Below are 27,966 nucleotides of genomic sequence, written 5' to 3'. Positions count from 1 at the left end.
GGTGCGCTGCTTCCTGGCCGCCCGGAGCCTGATGGCGATGCCGGGGCCGGGCTGCAGTCCCGGGGGGGAGGCTGACACCTTGCTCCCGGAGCTGAGGGCTGCATGCAGGGCTCTGAGAGCAGCGAGCAGCCCCGAGCAGCAGCGCCTGTGTCTGCGGGACCTGCAGCTCCTGGTGCAGGGAGCCTGGGCGGTACCAGCCCGGGGCAGGGAGCTCGCCACCGGCCTCTGTGAGCAGATCCGCCTCGGCTCCTTGCTCCCGCTGCTCCTGGAGCTGAGCCGGCCACAGCATCCCCTCAACCGGTACCCAGCAGCATCCCTCCTGGAACAGGTGCTCACCCCGGGCAACAGGTACCGGGGATGGGGGCAGATAGAGAGGGGATGGGGGAGATAGAGAGGGAAAGGGGCAGATAGGGAGGGAAAGGGGCAGATAGGGAGGGGATGGGGCAGATAGGGAGGGAAAGGGGCAGATAGAGAGGGAAAGGGGCAGATAGGGAGGGAAAGGGGCAGATAGAGAGGGAAAGGGGCAGATAGAGAGGGGATGGGGCAGATAGGGAGGGGATGGGTCAGATAGAGAGGGGATGGGGGAGATAGAGAGGGGATGGGGCAGATAGGGAGGGGATGGGTCAGATAGAGAGGGGATGGGGGCAGATAGAGAGGGGATAGGGGCAGATAGGGAGGGGATGGGGGAGATAGAGAGGGAATGGGACAGATAGGGAGGGAAAGGGGCAGATAGAGAGGGAAAGGGGCAGATAGGGAGGGAAAGGGGCAGATAGGGAGGGGATGGGGGAGATAGAGAGGGGATGGGGCAGATAGGGAGGGGATGGGTCAGATAGAGAGGGGATGGGGGCAGATAGAGAGGGGATAGGGGCAGATAGAGAGGGGATGGGGGAGATAGAGAGGGGATGGGGGAGATAGAGAGGGAATGGGACAGATAGAGAGGGGATGGGGGCAGATAGAGAGGGGATAGGGGCAGATAGAGAGGGGATGGGGGAGATAGAGAGGGGATGGGGGAGATAGAGAGGGAATGGGACAGATAGAGAGGGGATGGGGGAGATAGAGAGGGGATGGGACAGATAGGAAGGGGATGGGGCAGATAGGAAGGGGATGGGGCAGATAGGAAGGGGATGGGGGAGATAGGAAGGGGATGGGGGAGATAGGAAGGGGATGGGGGAGATAGAGAGGGGATGGGGCAGATAGAGAGGGGATGGGGGAGATAGGAAGGGGATGGGGGAGATAGAGAGGGGATAGGGGCAGATAGAGAGGGGATAGGGGAAAATAGAGAGGGGATGGGACAGATAGAGAGGGGATAGGGGCAGATAGAGAGGGGATGGGGAGATAGAGAGGGGATGGGGGAGATAGGAAGGGGATGGGGGAGATAGAGAGGGGATAGGGGCAGATAGAGAGGGGATAGGGGCAGGTAGGGAGGGGATGGGGCAGATAGAGAGGGGATAGGGTCAGATAGAGAGGGGATGGGGCAGATAGAGAGGGGATGGGGGAGATAGAGAGGGGATAGGGGCAGATAGAGAGGGGATAGGGGCAGATAGCGAGGGGATAGGGGCAGATAGTGAAGGTAATGGGGCAAATAGGGGATGGAGCAAATAGAGAGGTGATAGGGGCAAATAGGGAGGGTGGATGTGGCAGATAAGGAGGTGACAGGTGCAGATATTGAGGGGATGGCGCAGGTAGAGCGTGGATAGGGCAAATAGGGAGAGGAAAGGGCAGATAGAGAGGGGATGGGGCAAATAGAGAGGGGATATGGGCAGATAGGGAGGGGACAGGGGCAGAAAGGGAGGGGATGGGGAGAAACAGAGAGAATGGGGGCAGGTAGAGACCAGATGGGGGCAGATGGGGAGAGAGTTGGTACAGTTAGTGAGGGGACAGAGGTCAGATAGACGGAGAAGAGGGGCAAATATAGAGGGTATATGCAGCAAATAAACACAGAGAGGGGCTATTAGACCTTGGATTGGAGCCATAGACCAGGGCTGGGGGCAAATAGGGAAAGGGGCAATTGGATACTTAGAGAGGGGCACGGGGTGATTTATATTTGTAAAATTAACTTTATTGTCACATACTCACATGATGTGGAGGTGTCGGTGTTGGACTGGGGTGGACAAGGTCATAGGTCACACAACACCAGGTTATGGTTCAACAGGTTTATTTGAAATCACAAGTGTTTGGAGCACTGTCTGTCCCTCACTTCACCTGACAAAGGGACAGTGCACCGAAAATGTGTGATTTCAAATCAACCGGTTGGACTCTAACCTGGTGTCAGTTTGGGTAGCGACGAGAACTAGCAAAGAATAGGATTATTTTGTGGGAGTATCTTATAGGACAGGCTAATGGGTGTAAAATGGTGTGGTCTTATAAATAAAGGTCTGGTAATAAAATCAAAGATGATTTTAATCTGCGTTTGGATTGGGTGAATCAGATTGGCGAATGTAGCCTGGGTAGTGGGTTCATGGGGCATTTTCAGGAGAGTTTCTTAGAGTTGCATATTCTTGAGCTACTCAGAGAGCTGGCTCTAGGACATCTCACCTGCAGTTTGAGGGAGAGGAGAATGGGTCAAAAACTAGTGATTTAAACTTAAATACAATTCATGATGAAGGTGTGCCAGGAACTGAGGTCACTACAATGGTTGATTGAGAAAAGGAGAATGATTAATCCAAAAGGGTTAGAGAGGAAAAAGGGCAATGATGTTTGTTATTCCAAGATGTTATGCCAAGATGTAAAATAATAACTACATATTGGAGAAACTCAGGCAACCCCCATAGAGAGAAAAAGAGAGGGAACATTTTGAGTGCAGTAACTGAAACAGGGTGGGGTTGGGGAAGACTGAAAAATGATGGTCTTGCTGCTGTTGATGATGTTCAGCAAGGAGCAGTTACTGAGCCCTGGTTTTACCTCCGGGTCCCAGTGCCTGCAGAACCTTGCTGCTCTCTGGGAGAATGCAGATTGCTGTGTTTTTTGGTGTAGCCCATGTTCTGACTGACGTGTGTTTGGACACAGGGACTGGGTCGCTCGCTCTGGCCTGGGTGTGATTCTGGATTTGGCCAGTGACCGTGAAGATGTCCAGCTGGCGAGGCCGGTCTCCGGGATCCTGCAGCACATGTTCAAACACACCGAGGGTACCTCCCACCTGCTGATCACCAATGGGGGCCTAGACTACATCCTGTACTGGTGCCGCAGTCAGGATCCCAGTATCCTACAGCACTGCGCCATCGCCCTCGCCAACTGTGCCATGTACGGCGGGCCAACCAATCAGAGGCTGATGATTGAGAAGAAGGCCGCTGATTGGCTGTTCCCATTGGCCTTCTCTCAGGATGAGCTGGTGCAGTTTCATGCCTGCCTGGCCATCACTGCTCTAGCAACCAACAAGGAGCTGGAGAAGGAAGTGGAGAGCTCAGGGACCCTAGACCTGGTGGAGCCCTTCATTGCCTCCCTTCACCCTGAGGAGTTTGCCCACGAATGGCTGCAGAGCAGGGACAACGCCCAAGGTCGCAACGCCAATGACCTCCAGCGATTGGTGCAACTTCTGGATAGCTCCAGGGTGGAGGCCCAGTGTGTGGCCACTTTCTATCTGTGTGTGGAGGCTGACATTAAACAGCAGCAGAAACAGACCCAGGTACGGTGGTTGGGGGAGGGGGAGGGGGGGTGGAGGTAGGGGGGAGAGCGGGGAGATGGAGTGAGGGGGTGGGGGTTAGAGGGGGACTGGTGTAGAGTGAGTGGGGAGAGAGAGGTGGGGGGAAGAGGGTCAGGGAGTGAGAGGGTGGAAAGCGGCGTAGAAAGTGAGTGAGGGGTGAAGGGGGAGAGAGAGAAAGAGGGAGAGAGAGAGAGAGAGAGAGAAGGAGGGACAGAGATTGTGAGAGGGAGGGGGATACAGAGAGTTGATGATTTGAGTCGATATGACTATACTTCAGTGAAGAATCTGTGTCGGTTTCAGTTTGTAATTTTGGAAATGCATGCACAGCCTTTCCCTGTTCCTTCTGTAACAATCAGCGCCTTCTGTCTCAGACATTCCATGAAATTGGAGCCACATCAAGTCTGAAGAGATTGGTCAGTTACTCCAGCAATACCACAGTCTCCAGACTGGCCAAGAGAGCACTGGAGCTGATGGGGGAGGAGGTCTCCTGGACATTGTCTCTCAATGTCCCAAACTGGAAAGCTGCTGCTGTTCACACCTGGCTGCAGCAGATTGGATTCAGCGTTCACGGAGAGAGATTCCTGGTGAGGGAAGCAGCATTATGGCATTCTCCGGGGAATTCCAGCATCAAAGGCATGGCCCAGAACTGACTGGGTGGTGTTCCACTCTCTGGGTCATCACCACCACCCACACCCTCCCAGACACCCATCCAGTCAGAGTTAAAGACACCCCCCCAGACAGAGTTACAGACACACCCTCCCAGACACCCTCCCAGAGTTACAGACACACCCTCCCAGACAGACCTACAGACACACACCCCCAGACAGAGTTACAGACACACACCCCCAGACAGAGCTACAGACACACACCCCCAGACAGAGTTACAGACACACTCCCAGACACCCTTCCAGAGTTACAGACACACCCTCCCAGACAGAGTTACAGACACACACTCCCAGACAGAGTTACAGACACACACTCCCAGACACTCTCCCAGAGTTACAGACACACCCTCCCAGACAGAGTTACAGACACACACTCCCAGACAGAGTTACAGACACACACCCCCAGATAGAGTTACAGACACACATCCACCCAGACAGAGTTACAGACACACACTCCCAGACACCCTCCCAGAGTTACAGACACACCCTCCCAGACACCCTCCCAGACAGAGTTACAGACATACCCTCCCTGACAGAGTTACAGACACACACTCCCAGACAGAGTTACAGACACACACCCCCAGATAGAGTTACAGACACACATCCACCCAGACAGAGTTACAGACACACACTCCCAGACACCCTCCCAGAGTTACAGACACACCCTCCCAGACACCCTCCCAGACAGAGTTACAGACATACCCTCCCTGACAGAGTTACAGACACACACTCCCATACAGAGATACTGACACATAAAGAGTGCGTGTGTGTTGAATGGCAAATCTCAGCATGACAGTACACAGTTAGCGCTACGCTTCAGGAATAAGCACCAGTTACAGGAATGGAAGCGATGGTGAACAGTTGGGGCAGCATGGTGGCTCAGTGGTTAGCACTGCTGCCTCACAGCACCAGGGTCCCAAGTTCGACTGTGTGGAGTTTGCACATTCTCCCAGTGTCTGTGTGGGATTCCCCTGGGTGCTCCGCTTTCCCCCCACAGTCCAAAGATGTGCAGGTTAGGTGGATTGGCCATACTAAATTGCCCATAATGTTAGGTCAGAGGGAAATGGGTCTGGGTGGGTTACTCTTTGGTGGGTCAGTGTGGACATGTTGGGCTGAAGGGCCTGTTTCCACACTGTAGGGAATCTAATCTAATCTAGTTAGGATTAACAATTAGAGTCTGTCTGACATGGGCAATTGTCACTGTAATGATCTTACAATCTATGTCTGAGTTAAAAATCACACAACACTGGGTGTGGGTGTATGAGAAAGTGTGTGCGTGTGTGGGTGTATGAGAAAGTGTGTGCGTGTGGGTGTGTGTTTGTGGGGATGTGAGTGAGTGAGGGTGTGAGTGAGTGTGTATGAGAGAGTGTGTGCATGTGAGTGTGTGTTTGTGGGGGTGTGTGAATGAGGGTGTGAGTGAGTGTGTATGAGAGAGTGTGTGCATGTGAATGTGTGTGGGGGGGTGTGTGTGTGTGTGTGTGAGTGAGTGAGGGTGTGAGTGAGTGTGTATGAAAGTGTTTGTGAGTGTGTGTGTGTGAGTGCGTGAGGGTGTGAGTGAGTATGTATGAGAGAGTGTGTATTTGTGAGTGTGTGTTTGTGGGTGTGTGAGTGAGTGTGTGTTTGTGGGTGTGTGAGTGAGTGAGGGTGTGTGAGTGAGTGTGTGTTTGTGGGTGTGTGAGTGAGTGAGGGTGTGAGTGAGTGAGGGTGTGTGAGTGAGTGTGTGTTTGTGGGTGTGTGTATGAGAGAGTGTGTATTTGTGAGTGTGTGTTTGTGGGTGTGTGAGTGAGTGAGAGTGTGTGAGTGAGTGTGTGTTTGTGGGTGTGTGAGTGAGTGAGGGTGTGAGTGAGTGTTGGACTCTCCATTTTGATAATCTGATCCATTTCTGCATCAGGATCTACAGGTTGATGGGGATCTGCTGCTCCTGATTACGGATTCGGAATTACAGGAAGATGTTGGAATATCATCCAGTATAACCCGCAGAAGGTGAGTGATCCAAAGATGGAGCTGTAGAGGGAGCTTTACTCTGTATCTAACCCCGTGCTGTCCCTGTCCTGGGAGTGTTTGATGGGGACAGTGTAGAGGGAGCTTTACTCTGGATCTAACCCTGTGCTGTCCCTGTCCTGGGAGTGTTTGATGGGGACAGTGTGGAGGGAGCTTTACTCTGGAGCTAACCCCGTGCTGTCCCTGTCCTGGGAGTGTTTGATGAGAACAGTGTAGAGGGAACTTTACTCTGGATCTAACCCTGTGCTGTCCCTTTCCTGGGAGTGTTTGATGGGTACAGTGTAGAGGAAGCTTTACTCTGGATCTAACCCCGTGCTGTCCCTGTCCTGGGAATGTTTGATGAGAACAGTGTAGAGGGAGCTTTACTCTGGATCTAACCCCGTGCTGTCCCTGTCCTGGGAGTGTTTGATGGAGACAGTGTAGAGGGAGCTTTACTCTGGATCTAACCCTGTGCTGTCCCTGTCCTGGGAGTGTTTGATGGGGGACAGTGTAGAGGGAGCTTTGCTGTTAGTTTAAAAGGGAAGAGGGAACTTTACTCTGACTGTGACCAGTCATTTTGAACAAGATGATTGAAATGACAGAGACTTTTTCTCTCCTTCAGGTTTCTTCGGGAATTGAGGGAATTGAAGACTTATGCTAACTACTCGAGCTGTGACCGGAGTAACCTCGCGGATTGGCTGGGGAGTATTGACCTTGGCTATCGGCAGTATACCTATAATCTGGTGCATTGTGGGATTGAGAGGGCCACTTTACACGGAGTGACAGACAGACAACTCGAGATGGATTGTCGCATTGAGACAGGATTCCATCGATCCAGGATTCTTGCTGCAGCACAGGGTAAAGGGGTCAGCAGGGATCGGGGCAACACAAAATGGTCACAATCAAACCATCCCCACACCCTCAATATCCAACTCCATGTCAACCACACTCACCCAGGGGACATCACCTCATTGCCTCCACTCCTTCCCAACTCAAACTTCCCGAACCTGAGCACTCCCTCAGCACTGACCCTCCGATAGTGCGGCACTCCCTCAGCACTGACCCTCCAACAGTGCAGAGCTCCCTCAGCACTGACCCTCCGATAGTGAGGCACTTCCTCAGCACTGACCCTCCGACAGTGCGGCGCTCCCTCAGCACAGACCCTGTGACAGCGCGGAGCTCCCTCAGCACTGACCCACCGACAGTGCGGCGGTCCCTCAGCACTGACCCTCCAACAGTGCCGCACTTCCTCAGCACTGACCCTCTGACAGTGCGGCACTCCCTCAGCACTGACCCTCGACAGTGTGGCACTCCCTCAGCACTGACCCTCCGACAGTGCGGCACTACCTGAGCACTAACCCTTGACAGTGTGGCACTCCCTCAGCACTGACCCTCCGACAGTGTGGCACTCCCTCAGCACTGACCCTCGACGGTGTGGCACTCCCTCAGCACTGACCCTCCGACAATGAGGCACTCCCTCAGCACTGACCCTCTGACAGTGCCGCACTCCCTCAGCACTAACCCTCGACAGTGTGGCACTCCCTCAGCACTGACCCTCGACGGTGTGGCACTCCCTCAGCACTGACCCTCCGACAGAGCAGCACTCCCTCAGCACTGACCCTCCGACAGTGAGACACTCCCTCAGCACTGACCCTCCGACAGTGTGGAGCTCCCTCAGCACTGACCCTCCGATAGTGAGGCACTCCCTCAGCACTGACCCTCCGACAGTGCGGCGCTCCCTCAGCACTGACCCTCGACAGTGTGACGATCCTTCAGCACTGACCCTCCGACAGTGCGGCACTACCTGAGCACTAACCCTCGACAGTGTGGCACTCCCTCAGCACTGACCCTCTGACAGTGTGGCACTCCCTCAGCACTGACCCTCGACGGTGTGGCACTCCCTCTGCACTGACCCTCTGACAGAGCAGCACTCCCTCAGCACTGACCCTCCGACAGTGAGACACTCCCTCAGCACTGACCCTCCGACAGTGCGGCGCTCCCTCAGCACTGACCCTCCGACAGTGTGGCGCTCCCTCAGCACTGACCCTGTGACAGCGCGGAGCTCCCTCAGCACTGAACCTCCAACAGTGCGGCATTCCCTCAGTACTGACCCTCGACGGTGTGGCACTCCCTCTGCACTGACCCTCTGACAGAGCAGCACTCCCTCAGCACTGACCCTCCGACAGTGAGACACTCCCTCAGCACTGACCCTCCGACAGTGCGGAGCTCCCTCAGCACTGACCCTCCGACAGTGCGGCACTCCCTCAGCACTGACCCTCCGACAGTGAGACACTCCCTCAGCACTGACCCTCCGACAGTGCGGCACTCCCTCAGCACAGACCCTCTGACAGTGCGGCACTCACTCAGTGTGAATTGCGTTGGGTGGGACCTGTGTACAGTGAGGGTATTCTGCCTGTGTGCTGGTTAATGGGAATCTGTTTGGGTCTTGCAGAGTTGGTGCCTCCCTGTGTGAGCGAGGTCTCTCAGCAGCCCCCTTCTGAAGACCCTGATGTCTTTATCAGTTACCGACGGACGACAGGTTCCCAGCTGGCCAGGTAGGTGTGTGTGTGTGTGTGTGTGTATTGTCCCTCATCACCTGCCTCCTGATTCAGTTCTGATGTGGATAATTCCCTTTTTCTTACTATGCGTTCCTGACACATGGACATTGCTCGTTGGGTCCAGGATTTACTGCCTGTCCCCAGTTGCCCCTTGAGAAGGTGGGGGTGAGCTGCATTCCTGAACTGCTGTCGTCTCTGCCCTCCATGTCTGGGATATCAGAAACGTATGGATTCCTGTTTAATCACTGACCTTCCACAGCCCTTGCTGTTGGAGACTTGGAGGTATTTCCCAGCTTCTCAATGAAAGAACTGCACTGCATCTCCTTCCTTCAGGGACTGTGTTCTCAGCTCCTAAACCCCAGAGAGGTGAACCCGCCCTCCCTGCACTGACTGGGGAGCCCCGTAATAATCCTCTTTGAGTCTGTTTGATTTCCTCAGATTCTTGTAAACTCTCAGTACCCCGTCACATTGCCCCCAGAGACATCAGCTTTGAAATCAGGAACTCCCTTACATCGTCTCTCGCTTGCTCTCTGAACCGTCCCTCTGTTAAAGGGTCAGTAATGTGCTTTAGGGAGGGTTGGTCCTGACCCAGTCTGGCTGCATAGGTGACTCCAGTCCCCGCAGTGACCTTGGAGCCAGGCAGTAAGCTGGTGCTATCAGACACACACACACACACACACACAGTGGTTGTAGTTCTGACAGCAGACTCGCCCCCTCCCAGGGTGTATTGGAGCCCATTAGTAATGCACGATAGAAGGTGCCCTTTGACCTTTCCCCTCACATCCCCCGATTGACGTAAACCAGGAATGGTCCGTTTGTGAGAGAGCATGGGGTCAGAGTGTCCTGGGTGCTTCAACTTATAATGATTCTTACTCTCCCTCTGTCTGTCTCTCACCCTCACCCATTCTCTCTCTCCCCCCCCCTCACTCATTCCCATTCTCACTCTTTCCTCTATCTCCCGCTCTCCCACATTCTCTCTCTCTCACTTCCTCTCTCTCACTTTCTTTTCTTTTCCCTCTATCTCTCCCAATTCCCCCCTCTGTCTCTTGCTCACACCCATTCTCTATCTCCCTCACTCTCTTTCCCCATCTCTCTCTCCCCCCCATCCCTTTCCCTCTCTCTCTCTCTCCCCCCCATCCCGTTCCCTCTCTCCCCCCTGTCCCTTTCTCTCTCTCTCTCCCCCCATCCCTTTCCCTCTCTCTCTCCTCCCATCCCTTTCCCTCTCTCTCTCTCTCTCCCCCATCCCTTTCCCTCTCTCTCTCTCTCTCCCCCATCCCTTTCCCTCTCTCCCTCTCTCTCTCTCTCTCCCCCATCCCTTTCCCTCTCTCCCTCTCTCTCTCTCTCCCCCCTGTCCCTTTCTCTCTCTCTCTCCCCCCATCCCTTTCCCTCTCTCTCTCCTCCCATCCCTTTCCCTCTCTCTCTCTCTTCCCCCCCCATCCCTTTCCCTCTCTCTCTCTCCCCCGTCCCTTTCCCTCTCTCTCTCTCTCTCCCCCATCCCTTTCCCTCTCTCCCCCCATCCCTTTCCCTCTCTCCCCCCCATCCCTTTCCCTCTCTCCCCCCCCGTCCCTTTCCCTCTCTCCCCCCCGTCCCTTTCCCTCTCTCTCTCTCTCTCTCCCCCCACTCCTTTCCCTCTCTCTCCCCCCTGTCCCTTTCTCTCCCTCTCTCCCCCCTCCTCCCGTTCCCTCTCTCCCCCCGTCCCTTTCCCTCTCTCCCCCCTGTCCCTTTCCCTCTCTCTCTCCCCCCTCCTCCCGTTCCCCCTCTCCCCCAGTCTGCTGAAGGTCCACTTGCAGCATCGAGGCTTCAGTGTGTTTATTGATGTGGAGAAGCTTGAGGCCGGCAGGTTTGAGGATAAACTCTGTCAGAGTGTGACCAGGGCCAGAAACTTCATTCTAGTGCTTTCAGCCAATTGTCTGGACAAGTGTGTGGGAGACACCGAGCAGAGAGACTGGGTGCACAGGGTGAGTGAGGGGGGGGGAGGGGGAACAGGGAGGGACGGGGAGGGTCAGGGTGTGAGTGAGGGGGGGAACAGGGAGGGACGGAGAGGGTCAGGGTGTGAGTGAGGGGTAAGGGGGAGGGATGGAGAGGGACAGGGTGTGAGCGAGGGGGTGAGCGGGTGTGTGAGTGGCTGAACGGTGTGCCAATGCCCTGTACAGACAAAGCATTCTCACTGGGACAATGGCCAGTGATTACCATGGGCGCCTCCATCCTCGCCTTTTTACCCCCCCATTGCCCCTCTCCCTGTCTCACAGTGTTACCCCCCATTGCCCCTCTCCCTGTCTCACAGTGTTACCCCCCATTGCCCCTCTCCCTGTCTCACTGTGTTACCCCCAATTGCCCCTCTCACTGACTCACTGTGTTACCCCCCCATTGCCCCTCTCCCTGTCTCACTGTGTTACCCCCAATTGCCCCTCTCACTGTCTCACTGTGTTACCCCCAATTGCCCCTCTCACTAACTCTGTGTTACCCCCATTGCCCCTCTCCCTGTCTCACTGTGTTATCCCCAATTGCCCCTCTCCCTGTCTCACTGTGTTACCCCCAATTGCCCCTCTCACTGACTCACTGTGTTACCCCCACATTGCCCCTCTCCCTGTCTCACTGTGTTACCACCAATTGCCCCTCTCACTGACTCACTGTGTTATCCCCCCATTGCCCCTCTCACTGACTCACTGTGTTACCCCCCCATTGCCCCTCTCCCTGTCTCACTGTGTTATCCCCAATTGCCCCTCTCCCTGTCTCACTGTGTTACCCCCAATTGCCCCTCTCCCTGTCTCACTGTGTTACCCCCAATTGCCCCTCTCACTGACTCACTGTGTTATCCCCCCATTGCCCCTCTCCCTGTCTCACTGTGTTACCCCCCATTGCCCCTCTCCCTGTCTCACTGTGTTATCCCCAATTGCCCCTCTCCCTGTCTCACTGTGTTACCCCCAATTGCCCCTCTCCCTGTCTCACTGTGTTACCCCCAATTGCCCCTCTCCCTGTCTCACTGTGTTACCCCCAATTGCCCCTCTCCCTGTCTCACTGTTACCCCCCATTGCCCCCTCTCCCTGTCTCACTGTGTTACCCCCATTACCCCCTCCCTGTCTCACTGTTACCCCTCCATTGCCCCTCTCCCTGTCTCACTGTTACCCCCCCCATTGTCCCTCTCCCTGTCTCACTGTGTTACCCCCCCATTGCCCCTCTCCCTGTCTCACTGTGTTACCCCCAATTGCCCCTCTCCCTGTCTCACTGTGTTACCCCCCCATTGCCCCTCTCCCTGTCTCACTGTTACCCCCCATTGCCCCCTCTCCCTGTCTCACTGTGTTACCCCCATTACCCCCTCCCTGTCTCACTGTTACCCCTCCATTGCCCCTCTCCCTGTCTCACTGTTACCCCCCCCATTGTCCCTCTCCCTGACTCATTGTGTTCCCCCCATTGCCCCCCTCCCTGTCTCACTGTGTTACCCCTCCCCCCATTGCCCCTCTCCCTGTCTCACTGTGTTACCCCCCATTGCCCCTCTCCCTGTCTCACTGTGTTACCCCCCCATTGCCCCTCTCCCTGTCTCACTCTGTTACCCCCCCATTGCCCCTCTCCCTGTCTCACTGTGTTACCCCTCCCCCCATTGCCCCTCTCCCTGTCTCACTGTGTTACCCCCCCATTGCCCCTCTCCCTGTCTCACTCTGTTACCCCCCCATTGCCCCTCTCCCTGTCTCACTGTGTTACCCCCCCATTGTCCCTCTCCCTGTCTCACACTGTTACCCCCCCATTGCCCCTCTCCCTGTCTCACTGTGTTACCCCCCCATTGCCCCTCTCCCTGTCTCACTGTGTTACCCCCCCATTGCCCCTCTCCCTGTCTCACTCTGTTACCCCCCCATTGCCCCTCTCCCTGTCTCACTGTGTTACCCCTCCCCCCATTGCCCCTCTCCCTGTCTCACTGTGTTACCCCCCCATTGCCCCTCTCCCTGTCTCACTCTGTTACCCCCCCATTGCCCCTCTCCCTGTCTCACTGTGTTACCCCCCCATTGTCCCTCTCCCTGTCTCACACTGTTACCCCCCCATTGCCCCTCTCCCTGTCTCACTGTGTTACCCCCCCATTGCCCCTCTCCCTGTCTCACTGTGTTACCCCCCCATTGTCCCTCTCCCTGTCCGTCTCTCACTGTGAAGGGACAGAAAGACAGTTTGCGATCCATGGCCAGTGATGGTTGGAGTGAGAACCAGTTCCTGACAGTGACCTGAAGGGTGGGCTGGCTCGGAGCGACGGACGGCTGGCTGGACACCCCCCTTTGGAAGAGACTCTGGTCAGATCCCAGGAGGAGTCAATGGGCTCAGTCCGGGGACCCTCAACCTCCACTCAACCTCCACCCCACCCCTCAACGGTGTCCCACCCCCCAAGATTCAATATTCCCATGTGCTGTACTTGCAGCTACTGATAACCAACCATTTTAAATGGTCTTCTTTAACCTCAAATATTTGATCAGCTGCAATAAATGGTGTGGTGCACTGATTGGGTTGAAGTTGTGACTGTGGAGATGATGTGGAAGGGAGGACAGCCTGATTACAATGGCTGTGCCCATTAATTAAAGATGGCCAATTTCTGAACACAGTAGCAAAGTAAATCACACTCAGTTTCATCATTAACAGGAAAATAATTCTATTTATCGTGAACAAACTAATTCTATCATAAATGACAGAGAACTGAAAAGGGATTACTAATCTACAACATAGTGACTCAAACTATTCCTCTTCCAAACCCGAAATACACACAAACACATTCACAAACAGAGCTGACATAAGTTAGTAGGCAGCATGGTGGCACAGTGGTTAGCACTGCTACCTCACACCACCAGAGACCTGGGTTCAATTCCCACCTCAGGCAACTGTCTGTGTGGAGTTTATGCATTCTCCCTGTGTTTGTGTGGGTTTCCTCCCACAGTCACAAAGATGTGGATCAGGTGAATTGGACATGCTAAATTGCTTGTAGGGTTAGGTGGGTTGGTGTGGACTTGTTGGGTCAAAGGGCCTGTTTCCACACTGTAAGTAATCTAATCTTAAAAGTTAGAATTATTGGGATGGGAAAACAAAATTCTCTTTTGATTTTAGTGATGATTACACACTGTTGTCTATGGGGTGATGGTCCTTTTTTCAATTCTGTAGCTGATTGGGTGGATCAAGGAATTGTTCTGTTTAAGTTTCTTGTTTTTGTTTGATCCTTGCACCCACTCTGAGAGAAGGCACAGGGATGATTGTGTTTGTTGGTTCCTGCTTCCACCAGTCTAGAGCAAACCACAGCCCAGCCAATCCACAGGCTATCATCAGGCAGCTCTCCCTGAACAAATGATTTGGAGATGCCGGTGTTGGACTGGGGTGTACAAAGTTAAAAATCACACAACACCAGGTTATAGTCCAACAGGTTTAATTGGAAGCACTAGCTTTCGGAGCGCCGCTCCTTCATCAGGTGGCTAGGGAGAAGGTTGCTGGGAGTGCAATAAGTGGATGGAGGTGGGGGTAAAGTTGGTGGGTCAGAGGGGAGGGTGGAGTGGATAGGTGGGAAGGGAGATTGACAGGTAGGACAGGTCATGGGGACAGTGCTGAGCTGGAAGGTTGGAACTAGGGTGAGGTGGAGGGAGGGGAAATGAGGAAACTGGTGAAGTCCACATTGATGCCCTGGGGTTGGAGGCGGAAGATGAGGCTTTCTTCCTCCAGGTATCGGGTGGTGAAAGAGTGGTGGGGGAGGAGGCCCAGGACCTCCATGTCCTCAGCAGAGTGGGAGGGGGAGTTGAAATGTTGGGTCACAGAGCGGTGTGGTTGATTGGTGCGGGGGTCCCGGAGATGTTCCCTAAAGCGCTCTGCTAGGAGGCGCCCAGTCTCCCCAATGTAGAGAAGACTGCATCGGGAGCAACGGATACAATAAATGATATTAGTGGATGTGCAGGTAAAACTTTGATGGATGTGGAAGGCTCCTTTAGGGCCTTGGATGGGGGTGAGGGAGGAGGTGTGGGCGCAGGTTTTACAGTTCCTGCGGTGGCAGGGGAAGGTGTCAGGATGGGAGGGTGGATTGTAGGGGGGCGTGGACCTGACCAGGTAGTCACGGAGGGAACGGTCTTTGCGGAAGGTGGAAAGGGGTGGGGAGGGAAATATATCCCTGGTGGTGGGGTCCATTTGGAGGTGGCGGGAATGCCAGAGGATGATACGGTTTATGCGAAGGACCAGGGTGTGGACGAGATGCGTTGGAGGGCAACTTTAACCATGTGGGAAGGGAAATTGCGGTCTCTAAAGAAGGAGGCCATCTGGTGTGTTCTGTGGTGGAACTGGTCCTCCTGGGAGCAGATACGGCGGAGGTGGAGGAATTGGGAATACGGGATGGCATTTTTGCAAGAGGTAGGGTGGGAAGAGGTGTAATCCAGGTAGCTGTGGGAGTCGGTGGGTTTGTAAAAATGTCAGTGTCAAGTCGGTCATCATTAATGGAGATGGAGAGGTCCAGGAAGGGGAGGGAGGTGTCAGAGATGGTCCAGGTAAATTTAAGGTCAGAGTGGAATGTGTTGGTGAAGTTGATGAATTGCTCAACCTCCTCATGGGAGCACGAGGTGGCGCCAATGCAGTCATCAATGTAGCGGAGGAAGAGGTGGGGAGTGGTGCTGGTGTAATTACGGAAGATGGACTGTTCTACGTAGCCAACAAAGAGACAGGCATAGCTGGGGCCCATACGGGTGCCCATGGCTACCCCTTTGGTCTGGAGGAAGTGAGAGGATTCGAAGGAGAAATTGTTAAGGATGAGGACCAGTTTGGCCAAACGAATGAGAGTGTCGGTGGAAGGGTACTGTTGGGGATGTCGGGAGAGGAAGAAACGGAGGGCTTGGAGGCCCTGGTCATTGCGGATGGAGGTGTAGAGGGATTGGATATCCATGGTGAAGATGAGGCGTTGGGGGCCTGGGAAACGGAAGTCTTGGAGGAGGTGGAGGGCGTGGGTGGTGTCTTGAACGTATGTGGGGAGTTCCTGGACTAGGGGGATAGGACAGTGTCGAGGTAGGTAGAGATGAGTTCAGTGGGGCAGGAGCATGCTGAGACAATGGGTCGGCCAAGGTGGTCAGGCTTGTGGATCTTGGGAAGGAGGTAGAACCGGGCAATGCGGGGATCCCGGTCTATGATGTTGGAAGCTGTGGGTGGGAGATCTCCTGAGGTGATGAGGTTCTGTATGGTCTGGGAGATGATGGTTTGATGATTGGGGGTGGGGTCATGGTCCAGGGAGCAATAGGAGGAGGCGTCCTCAAGTTGGCATTTGGCTTCAGTGGTGTAGAGGTCAGTGTGCCAGACTACCACTGCACCCCCTTTATCTGCTGGCTTGATGGTGAGGTTGGGATTGGAACAGAGGGATTGGAGGGCTGCGCATTGTGAGGGTGAGAGGTTCAAGTGGGGGAGGGGGGTAGATAGGTTGAGATGGTTATGTCCCAGCGGCAGTTGGAAATGAAGAGGTCAAGGGCAGGTACTAGGCCAGCGTGGGGTGTCCAGGTGTGTTGGAGGTGGACGAAGGGGTCCTCGGAAGGTGGTCCCTCTCCACCCCTTTCCACTTTCTGCAAAGACCATTCCCTCCGTGACTACCTGGCCAGGTACATGCCCTCCTATAGCCCACCCTCCCCTTCCCCGGCACCTTCCCCTGCCACCGCAGGAACTGTAAAACCTGCGCCCACACCTCCTCCCTCACCTCTATCCAAGGCCCTAAAGGAGCCTTCCACATCCATCACAGTTTTTCCTGCACATTCACTAATATCATTTATTGTATCCATTGCTCCCGATGCGGTCTCCTCTACATTGGGGAGACTGGACGCCTCCTAGCAGAGCGCTTTAGGGAACATCTCCGGGACACCCGCACCAATCAACCACACCGCCCCGTGACCTACCATTTCAACTCCCCCTCCCACTCTGCCGAGGACATGGAGGTCCTGGGCCTCCTTCACCGCCGCTCCCTCACCACCCGACACCTGGAGGAAGAACGCCTCATCTTCCTCCTCGGAACACTTCAACCCCAGGGCATCAATGTGGACCTCAACAGTTTCCTCATTTCCCCTTCCCCCACCTCACCCTAATTCCAAACTTCCAGCTCAGCACTGTCCCCATGACCTGTCCTACCTGCCTATCTCCCTTCCCATCTATCCACTCCACCCTCCCCTCCGACCTACCACCTTCATCCCCATCTCCGTCCACCTATTGCAATCTTAGCTATCTTCTCCCCATCCTCACCCCCCTCTCATTTATCTCTCCACCGCCCCCCCAGAGGCTCCCTGCCTCATTCCCGGTGAAGGGCTCCTGCCCAAAAACGTCGATTTTCCTGCTCCTCGGATGCCTTTCCCATATCCCTCTAAACCTTTTAAATGGACCAACTGTTCCTGCATCTACTCCTTTCTCAGGTAGTTCATTTCATGCACGAAACCACCCTCCTTGTGAAAAAGTTCCCCCCTCCCCCCTTTTAAACGTTCTTTTAGATTAGATTACTTACAGTGTGGAAACAGGCCCTTCGGCCCAACAAGTCCACACCGACCCGCCACCCACCCACACCCCTACATTTACCCCTTACCTAACACTATGGGCAATTTAGCATGGCCAATTCACCTGACCACCGTGCCACCGTTCTTCCCTCGCTTCCCCTCAGTTGGAACTCGGTAACTCCCTGACAGCGGTAAATCATCATTCCGGGGTTTAAAGGGACATTGCTACAAAAGCTCAGCGATCTGCATTATTCAGTTGTTAAGCAAATAGTAAATTACTCTTTCTTACAGACAGGCTGTAAGTATGACAATACAGAATGTAAAATGTTAGTTCGGTTGAAGGTACAATACCACCTACACACAGCTGGGGGCAATATTGAGCCACAGGGTGTCCCAGCTTCACACTGGGCAGCTCCAGCTGATCGTAACCTGATTTCTTCAATTCATTAAAAGGGCCAGCACAGACTAACAAAGCACCTGCTCAAGAATAAGAGGGTCTAGAGCCAGAAAAATGCACATCAGTGTGTGAGGGACTGTGCCCCAGTGAGGGTCAGTGTGTGTGGGACTATACCCCAGTGAGGGTCAGTGTGTGGGGGACTGTACCCCAGTGAGAGTCAGTGTGTGGGGGACTGTACCCCAGTGAGAGTCAGTGTGTGTGGGGGACTGTATCCCAGTGAGGGTCAGTGTGTGGGGGACTGTACCCCAGTGAGAGTCAGTGTGTGGGGGGGACTGTACCCCAGTGAGAGTCAGTGTGTGGGGGGGATTGTACCCCAGTGAGTGTCAGTGTGTGTGTGGGACTATACCCCAGTGAGGGTCAGTGTGTGGGGGACTGTACCCCAGTGAGAGTCAGTGTGTGGGGGACTGTACCCCAGTGAGAGTCAGTGTGTGTGGGGGACTGTATCCCAGTGAGGGTCAGTGTGTGGGGGACTGTACCCCAGTGAGAGTCAGTGTGTGGGGGGGACTGTACCCCAGTGAGAGTCAGTGTGTGGGGGGGATTGTATCCCAGTGAGGGTCAGTGTGTGGGGGACTGTACCCCAGTGAGGGTCAGTGTGTGTGGGACTGTATCCCAGTGAGGGTCAGTGTGTGTGTGGGACTGTACCCCAGTGAGAGCCAGTGTGTTGGGGACTATACCCCAGTGAGGGTCAGTGTGTGAGGGACTGTACCCCAGTGAGGGTCAGTGTGTGAGGGACTGTACCCCAGTGAGGGTCAGTGTGTGTGTGGGGCTGTACCCCAGTGAGAGTCAATGTGTGTGGGACTGTACCCCAGTGAGGGTCAGTGTGTGTGTGGGACTGTACCCCAGTGAGGGTCAGTGTGTGTGGGACTGTACCCCAGTGAGGGTCAGTGTGTGGGGGACTGTACCCCAGTGAGGGTCAGTGTGTGTGTGGGAGTGTACCCCAGTGAGGGTCAGTGTGTGTGTGGGAGTGTACCCCAGTGAGGGTCAGTGTGTGTGGGACTGTACCCCAGTGAGGGTCAGTGTCTGTGTGGGACTGTACCCCAGTGAGAGTCAGTATGTGTGGGACTGTATCCCAGTGAGGGTCAGTGTGTGTGGGACTGTACCCTAGTGAGGGTCAGTGTGTGTGGGACTGTATCCCAGTGAGGGTCAGTGTGTGTGTGGGACTGTACCCCAGTGAGAGTCAGTATGTGTGGGACTGTATCCCAGTGAGGGTCAGTGTGTGTGGGACTGTACCCCAGTGAGGGTCAGTGTGTGTGGGACTGTACCCCAGTGAGAGTCAGTGGGTGTGGGATTGTACCCCAGTGAGGGTCAGTGTGTGGGGAGTTTGAGGGTGTGAGTGCGTGAGAGATGATTTAAAGTCCATCGCTATGGCCATGTGCTGTGTTTGTCATTTGAATCAATGTCTTTGTTGTGTTTTTCCTGGATTTTGGACTGACTCATGTTTTTCTGAATGTGCTGAAAGGAAATCGTCATGGCGATGACCTCGAAGAAGAACATTGTACCAGTGGCTGATAATTTCACTTGGCCTGATCCCGACTCCCTGCCTGAGGATATGAGGGCCATTCTCAAGTTCAACAGCATCATGTGAGCCCAGATCCTGATCTTTGTATTCCCTCTATCCAGGCCCCCGTTCCCTCTATCCCAGGCCCCCGTTCCCTCTATCCCGGGCCCTGTCTTCCCTCTATCCCTGGACCCCGTTCCCTCTATCCCTGGACCCCATTCCCTCTATCCCAGGCCCCCATTCCCTCTATCCCAGGCCACAGTACCCTCTATGTCGGTCCCAGTTCACTCTATTCCGAGCCCCCGTTCCCTCTATCCTGGTCACCGTTCTCTCTATCTCAGTCCCCGTTTCCTCTATCCCGGGCCCTGTGTCCCCTCTATCCCAGTCCCCGTTCCCACTATCCCGGTCTGTGTTTCCTCTATCCCGGGCCCCCATTCCCACTATTCCGGGCCCCTGTTTCCTCTATCCAAGGTCTGTGTTCCCTCTATCCCAGGCCCCCATTCCCTCTATCCCGGGCCCTGTTTCCTCTATCTCAGGCCCCCGTTCCCTCTATCCCGGGCCACCGTTCCCTCTATCCCGGACCCCGTTCCCTCTATCACGGTCTCCCGTTCCCTCTATCCCAGGCCCCTGTTCCCTCTATCCCAGGTCCCCGTTCCCTCTATCCCAGGTCCCCGTTCCCTCTATCCCAGGCCCCTGTTCCCTCAATCCCAGATCCCCGTTCCCTCTATCCCAGGTCCCCGTTCCCTCTATCCCAGTCCCCTGTTCCCTCTATCCCGGGCCCCTGTTCCCTCTATCCCAGTCCCCCGTTCCTTCTATCCTAGGCCCCTGTTCCCTCTATCCCAGGTCCCCGTTCCCTTATTCCAGGCCCCCGTTCCCTCTATCCCGGTCCCTGTCCCTCTATCCCAGGTCCCTGTTCCCTCTATCCCAGGCCCCTGTTCCCTCTATCCCAGGTCCCCATTCCTTCTATCCCGGTCCCCTGTTCCTCTATCCCAGGCCCCCGTTCCCTCTATCCCAGGTCCCCTGTTCCCTCTATCCCGGTCCTCGTTCCCTCTATTCCAGGCCCCTGTTCCCTCTATCCCGGTCCCACGTTCCCTCTATCCCAGGCCCCCTTTCCCTCTATCCCAGTCCTCGTTCCCTCTATCCCGGGCCACCGGTCCCTCTATCCTGGTCCCCTGTTCCCTCTATCCTGGTCCCCGTTCCCTCTATCCCCGGTTCCCTGTTCCCTCTATCCCGGTCCCCCGTTCCCTCTATCCCAGGCCCCTGTTCCCTCTATCCTGGCCCCCTGTTCCCTCTATCCTGGTCCCCCGTTCCCTCTATCCCAGGCCCCTGTTCCCTCTATCCCTGTCCCTGTTCCCTCTATCCCAGGTCCCCGTTCCCTCTATCCCTGTCCCCGTTCCCTCTATCCCTGTCCCTGTTCCCTCCATCCTTCCCGTTCCCTCTATCCCAGGCCCCCTTTCCCTCTATCCCAGTCCTCGTTCCCTCTATCCCGGGCCACCGGTCCCTCTATCCTGGTCCCCTGTTCCCTCTATCCTGGTCCCCGTTCCCTCTATCCCCGGTTCCCTGTTCCCTCTATCCCGGTCCCCCGTTCCCTCTATCCCAGGCCCCTGTTCCCTCTATCCTGGCCCCCTGTTCCCTCTATCCTGGTCCCCCGTTCCCTCTATCCCAGGCCCCTGTTCCCTCTATCCCTGTCCCCGTTCCCTCTATCCCAGGTCCCCGTTCCCTCTATCCCTGTCCCCGTTCCCTCTATCCCTGTCCCTGTTCCCTCCATCCTTCCCGTTCCCTCTATCCCAGGCCCCTGTTCCCTCTATCCCGGTCCCCGTTCCCTCTATCCCAGTCCCCATTCCCTCTATCCCAGGTCCCCGTTCCCTCTATCCCAGTCCCTGTTCCCTCTATCCTGGTCCCCGTTCCCTCTATCCCAGGCCCCCGTTCCCTCTATCCCGGTCCCTGTCCCTCTATTCCAGGTCCCCATTTCCTTATCCCAGGTCCTCGTTCCCTCTATCCCGGTCCCCTGTTCCCTCTATCCCAGGCCCCCGTTCCCTCTATCCCAGGCCCCCGTTCCCTCTATCCCGGTCCCCTGTTTACTCTATCCCGGTCCCCGTTCCCTCTATCCCGGTCCCTGTTCCCTCCATCCTGGTCCCCGTTCCATCCATCCCAGGTCCCCGTTCCCTCTATCCCAGGTCCCCGTTCCCTCTATCCCAGGCCCCTGTTCCCTCTATCCCAGACCACAGTTCCCTCTATCCCAGGCCCCCGTTCCCTCTATCCAAGACCCCCGTTCCCTCTATCCCAGACCCCCGTTCCCTCTATCCCTGGACCCCATTCCCTCTATCCCAGGCCCCCATTCCCTCTATCCCAGGCCACAGTACCCTCTATGTCGGTCCCAGTTCACTCTATTCCGAGCCCCCGTTCCCTCTATCCCAGGCCCCCGTTCCGTCTTTCTCGGGCCTGTGTTCCCTCTATCCCGGTTCCTGTGGTCTCCACTCCATCAGCTGAAGCTGACCTGGATACCACCTCCAGCTCTATTCTGGGTGAGCCTTGTACCACTGCAGCCCATTGGGCCCACCTGCCCTGTGTTCCTCCTAACCCATCCTCCTCTCATTTCACTCTGTCGGAGCATCCTGATCCGAAACAGGAGCAGACAGCGGGCCATTCAGGCCTTCGAGTCTGGTCCTTGTTTCAGGAAGATGGAGGCTGATCTAGCGTCTCTCTGTATTTTCCCCCACACCCGCAACTTCCCCGTCAAACAGTATCTACCGGAGACACAGACTTCCAAACATTCACAACCCCATTTCCTCATCCCAATCCCAAACAGCCAATTCCTTTCTCCTGAGATTAAGCCATTATTGTAAAATATATTCCTCTCTCTGATGTGTCGACCCTCACCTTTCAATATGTCCTCATGGATCACCGTTGGGATGGTATTTATTGCCTGTTAACAGTTGCCTCACATATAACTGAATGGTTTACTGGGCCATTTCTGAGGCAATTGAGGGACTATGGGTCTGGAGTCACGTGTAGTCCAGGCCAGGGAAGGACAGCAGTTTCCCTCCCTCAATGACATTAATGAACTTGGTGGGCTTTCACACACAGTTGTTTTATGACCATGAGTTTGAATATCAGATTTGTATTAGATTCAAGTTCTTCCATCACCTCTCTCAGCATATCGACACATCCCCCTCACTCCCTCCCAGTCCCACATCATTCCCACTCTTTGGGTGAGAAAGATTCTCTTGAATTTCTGACTGGGTTTGTTCAGGATTGTGTCATGTTATGGCCTCCCGTTTAAACATTCCATCCAGTGATTCTGACTGATCTTAACAGGATTTTCTAAGGGATTGTTTGAGAGGAGGAGAGAGCGAGAGAGAGAGAGAAAGGTTGAGAAAGAGGGAAAGTGAGAAGAGAGAGATTGAAGTTGGAGAGGAGATAGAGTGATGAGAATGAGAGAGATTGTGAAAGAGAGAGACGAGAGAGAGATGTATTTCATTGTGGTGTGAAAGGCAAAGGAGGTGTGTTGGTATGATGCTACTGGATAGATAATCCTGGGTAGACGGGTTCAAATCCCACGTAATAACTGGTTAAATGTAAATAATAAACCTGGGAATGTAAAGCTAGTTACAGTGCAGGTGACCGTGAAACTCTCAGTACCACCTGACTGACTGGTGACCCTTTAAGAAAGACAATCTACCTACACGTGACTCCAGGTCTATCCAGTTGAAGGGCAGTTCAGGAAATGACCACCTCCACATTGATGCTCGTGTCCTGTGGAAAAAACAGTCAATCAGCTGTGGAAATGACCAGTCAGGCTCGTCCAGGGAAGTGTTCAGAAACAGTTCTCCATATGAAGGTCTGGAGAAGGTGGAATGTGCTTCCACTGAGAGGAGTAATTACTGACTCTGAAGGAGTGATGAAACTGTAATGCTGAGGTTTATTTCAATAAATAAAACCTGTGTCTTAGTCACATAGGGATGATGAACCCATTGCTGATTGTCAGAAACCCACCTGGTTCACTAATGCCCTTTGGGGAAGGAAACTGCCATCTTTACCTGATCTGGCCTGTACGTGACTCCAGATCCACAGTGATACTTGCCCTCTGGGTAATTGGGAATGGACATAAAAGTGACCTAGCCTGCTGAGTCCACATCCCATTACTGAATTTAAGAAAAGTTCAGCAACCGTCATTTCACTGAATGACAGTATGGGCTTGAAGAGGTGAATGGCCTCCTGGTGCCCACTAAGATCGGTACAGAGCAGCTTCTCCATGTACGGTTTGGACCCGTCAGGGTTTGGTTTCCTGTTTCTGTCTTCATCTACTTGTGTTCTCCCACCCTCACCCACTCCCCCCCCAAACCCAATGCAGGTGGTCTCACGAATACCAGGATGCCAGTATTGAGAAGATTTTACGCTTCCTTCATGCTCCTTTCCAGAAAACGTGCCCAGCCGTTCCGGCAGACGCTGGCTTGAAGGCAGTTGGGACCCACCACGGCTAGCCGCAGCTTGTGCCTGAGCCTACCCTCTGCCCACCAGTGATGATCAGGACAGCTCTCAGTCTCCTACTCCACAACCCGACCCTCTCCTCCCCACACCGTTGATGGCGAGTGCTGTGTGTGTCAAGAGCAGCCAAAGACAACAGCAGCCACGCGTGTGTAATCAGGTGCCAGTGGCTGGCATTCGTGTGATGTCTGAGAGGCAACTCCCTCTGTCTCTGTCTTAGACTGGGTCTTCAGTGTTTCTCAGGGAGTTGGAATCAGGAAATGAGGGGGTAGGTTCCTGAGTGGTTTTCCTTTGTTTATGCTGACAAAGCAGTGAGGGGGAGGGAGGGAGGGGAGATTTCTCAGCAACGCATTAGACCTCTGTCACTCCGGCAGTGGGTGTTACTGGTTCTAGTGAGGGAACTGGTGAACCCTCTACTGGTGAGCCCAGTGCACCCCTGCACACATACCTGCCACGAGCAGATACCTCAGGGGGCAATGAGGGTAGCCAAGGGGCATCTGCTTTGACCTGGCAAATCTGTAGAACCCATCGAGAACACCCTGACCCTCCGAAGAGCATCCCACCCAAACCAACCCCCTACCCCATCTCTGTAACCCTGCACTCCCCATGGCCAATCCACCCTGACCTGCACATCTTTGTGATTGTGGGAGGAAACCGGGAGCATCCAGAGGAAACCCACGCAGACACGGGGAGAATATGCAAACTCCACACAGACAGTCGCCCAAGGCTGGAATCAAACCCGGGTCCCTGGCGCTGGGAGGCAGCGGTGCTAACCACTGAGCCACTGTAATGCACACTCAGGGTCACTCTCACAGCTCATGTTCCAAATAAGCACCCTAACACCCTACAAGTTCAGGTCCCCACACAGAGCCCCCCAGTCAGAGTGCCCCTCTGCTCCCCCTGACACCACAATCTCCCCCCCCCCCCACTCCCACCACCAGTCCCTGTCGTCTGCCCTCTCCCAGTCTCCCTGCCACAGACAGGGTCCTGTTCCCTGCCATTCATTCCCGGGAGTCCCTCCCTCCACCTGGTCACGTGAATCTAACCAGGGATAAGGCAATTTTGAAACTCAACCTTAATGAAACAGAGTTAGTTCATCATCTCATAATGAGGGATCCCCTGGGGAAGAGTGATCATAAAATGGTAAAATCTTAAATTCTGGTGGATAGTGAGATACTTCATTTGAAGGGAAAGTATTAAATCTAATTACAGCCATTTATGAATGAGCTAAAGTGGACGGGGTATTAGATTTAAAATGTGACCATCAGTGAACGATTTAATTATTCTCTATTACTCAACATTTGCTAAAGAAAAACACATATTTTATTGAAGTTTTAAATCTAGGACAATTCACAAGAAATACCAATGTAAAGGGGAACAACGTGTTCACACGAGAAGAGAGCTGTTTGGTTGGTTGGTGGGCTATGATTGGTTGGCGGGCTATGGTTGGTTGGTGGGCTCTGATTGGTTAGTGGGGTATGGTTGGTTGGTGGGCTATGACTGGTTAGTGGGCTATGATTGGTTGGTGGGCTATAGTTGGTTGGTGGGCTATAGTTGGTGGGCTATGATTGGTTGGTGGGCTATGATTGGTTGGTGGGCTATGATTGGTGGTGGGCTATGATTGGTGGGCTACGATTGGTTGGTAGGCTATGATTGGTTGGTGGGCTATGATTGGTGGGCTATGATTGGTTAGTGCATTATGGTTGGTTGGTAGGCTATGATTGGTTGGTGGGTTATGATTAGTTGGTGGGCTATGATTGGTTGGTGGGCTATGATTGGTTGGTGAGCTATGATTGGTTGGTGAGCTATAGTTGGTTGGTGAGCTATGATTGGTTGGTGGGCTATAGTTGGTTTGTGGGCTATGATTGGTTGGTGAACTATGATTGGTTGGGGGTTATGGTTGGTTGGTGGGTTATGGTTGGTTGGTGGGCTATGATTGGTTGGTGGGCTATAGTTGGTTGGTGGGCTATGATTGGTTGGTGGGCTTTGGTTGGTGGGCTATGATTGGTGGGCTATGATTGGTCAGTGCACTATGGTTGGTTGGTAGGCTGTGATTGGTTGGTGGGCTATGATTGGTTAGTGCACTATGGTTGGTTGGTGGGCTATGATTGGTTGATGGGGTATGATTGGTGGGTGGGGTATGATTGGTTGGTGGGCTATGATTGGTTGGTGGGCTATGATTGGTTGGTGGGTTATGATTGGTTAGTGCACTATGATTGGTTGGTGGGCGATGATTGGTTAGTGCACTATGATTGGTTAGTGGGCTATGATTGGTTAGTGCACTATGGTTGGTTGGTGGGTTATGATTGGTTAGTGCACTATGATTGTTTGGTGGGCGATGATTGGTTAGTGCACTATGATTGGTTGGTGGGCTATGATTGGTGGGTTATGATTGGTTAGTGCACTATGGTTGGTTGGTAGGCTGTGATTGGTTGGTTGGCTATGATTGGTTAGTGCACTATGGTTGGTGGGCTATGATTGATTGGTTAGTGCACTATGGTTGGTTGATGGGCTATGATTGGTTGATGGGGTATGATTGGTTGGTGCGCTATGATTGGTTAGTGCACTATGATTGGTGGGTGGGGTATGATTGGTTGGTGGGCTATGATTGGTTGGTGGGCTATGATTGGTTGGTGGGTTATGATTGGTTAGTGCACTATGATTGGTTGGTGGGCGATGATTGGTTAGTGCACTATGATTGGTTAGTGGGCTATGATTGGTTAGTGCACTATGGTTGGTTGGTGGGTTATGATTGGTTAGTGCACTATGATTGTTTGGTGGGCGATGATTGGTTAGTGCACTATGATTGGTTGGTGGGCTATGATTGGTGGGTTATGATTGGTTAGTGCACTATGGTTGGTTGGTAGGCTGTGATTGGTTGGTTGGCTATGATTGGTTAGTGCACTATGGTTGGTTGGTGGGCTATGATTGGTTGATGGGGTATGATTAGTTGGTGCGCTATGATTGGTTGGTGGACTATGATTGGTTGATGGGGTATGATTGGTTGGTGCGCTATGATTGGTTAGTGCACTATGGTTGGTTGGGCTATGGTTGGTTGATGGGGTATGATTGGTTGGTGCGCTATGATTGGTTGGTGGGCTATGATTGGTTAGTGCACTATGGTTGGTTGGTGGGCTATGATTGTTTGGTGGGCTATGATTGGTTAGTACACTCTGGTTGGTTGGTGGGTTATGATTGGTTGGTGGTCTATGATTGGTTGGTGGGCTACGATCAGTTAGTGCACTATGGTTGGTTGGTGGGCTATGGTTGGTTGGTGGGCTATGATTGGTTAGTGCACTATGGTTGGATGGTGGACTATGATTGGTTGATGGGGTATGATTGGTTGGTGTGCTATGATTGGTTAGTGCACTATGGTTGGTTGGTGGCCTATAGTTGGTTGGTGGGCTATGATTGGTTGGTCAGCTATGATTGGTAGAGGTGTTTCCATGGAGAATGCCTGAGGACAGCTTGGCAGTTAACTGTCAATCAGAAAACTCCATCTCTCAGGTTCTTCGTTTTCTGCTTATCCTTCATAAGGACTTGCTCTGTCCCTCCCATTCTCTTTCATCTCTTGTATCTGCATGTTGGTTCCGGGTCTGTTGCTGGTTATCCTATCCCCCTGGTGAGCTCAGTCAATGTGTTAAAGGACTTTATGCACGTTTACCCAACACTGCTACTTTCTCAGGTTATAAGCTGAGGTAGATTTGCTGTCCTGATTGATCCCCCCCCACCCGCCCCCTTCCTGTGCCTTTATTAACTCTCTGGGAATACATTTAACTTGCCAGAAATGGTGTGAGTACAGATCAGATTCTGATCCCAGCCTGAATTTACTCCAAATGCCTTCAACCTCTCTTTCGTATCAGGGGCATTATGCTGAAATAATCAACCTCCTATTGTATTGCAGGGCCTGCTGACCTATCAATAATGTAATTTACGTGGAACAAAGTCAATCCACAGTTGACTGTATTAAGCAAACTCTTTAATAAAGTGTAGACATTACAGGAGAGATTCTGAGATTGCACAGCTGCGTCCTTATTTCTCTGTTAGTGACAAAGGCGCTCAGACTCCAGACTCTGGCCAATTGGAAAGGTGTCAACCTCGTTGTGTAAAAGTATCTGACCCTCCGACAGTGCGGCACTCCCTCAGTGCTGACCCTCCGACAGTGCGGCACTCCCTCAGTGCTGACCCTCCGACAGTGCGGCTTTCCCTCAGTGCTGACCCTCC

At 53.8% G+C, this 27,966-nt stretch overlaps 1 protein-coding gene across 2 annotated transcripts; it reads left to right on the top strand.

Annotated features, from left to right (window-relative positions):
- The first annotated feature begins 29 nt into the window (after positions 1 to 29).
- Positions 30 to 27,738, top strand: sarm1 (sterile alpha and TIR motif containing 1). 2 transcript variants are annotated; one of them, XM_060848231.1, is made up of 9 exons: positions 30 to 348; positions 3,007 to 3,622; positions 4,012 to 4,224; positions 6,197 to 6,288; positions 6,908 to 7,143; positions 8,738 to 8,840; positions 10,612 to 10,801; positions 19,216 to 19,337; positions 23,609 to 27,738. In XM_060848231.1, the coding sequence occupies exons 1-9, from the start codon at positions 32 to 34 to the stop codon at positions 23,736 to 23,738; spliced, it is 2,019 nt and encodes a 672-aa protein (XP_060704214.1). In that variant the 5' UTR covers positions 30 to 31; the 3' UTR covers positions 23,739 to 27,738. The 2 variants fall into 2 exon arrangements, with proteins under 2 accessions (XP_060704214.1, XP_060704215.1); XM_060848232.1 differs by lacking the exon at positions 4,012 to 4,224.
- Positions 27,739 to 27,966: the final 228 nt, after the last annotated feature.

This window comes from Hemiscyllium ocellatum, chromosome 31 (assembly GCF_020745735.1).
Source record: "Hemiscyllium ocellatum isolate sHemOce1 chromosome 31, sHemOce1.pat.X.cur, whole genome shotgun sequence".
NCBI classification, from domain to species: Eukaryota; Metazoa; Chordata; class Chondrichthyes; order Orectolobiformes; family Hemiscylliidae; genus Hemiscyllium; species Hemiscyllium ocellatum.
Note: the sequence above shows the minus strand (reverse complement) of the source record. Positions and strands in the feature narration are given on the sequence as shown.

Coding starts and splice junctions, on each gene's coding strand:
- sarm1 (XM_060848231.1), top strand. CDS start 32: ATGGCGATGCCGGGGCCGGGCTGCAGTCCCGGGGGGGAGGCTGACACC. Junction 349..3,006: donor GTGCTCACCCCGGGCAACAG/GTACCGGGGATG, acceptor GTTTGGACACAG/GGACTGGGTCGCTCGCTCTG. Junction 3,623..4,011: donor AGCAGCAGAAACAGACCCAG/GTACGGTGGTTG, acceptor CTTCTGTCTCAG/ACATTCCATGAAATTGGAGC.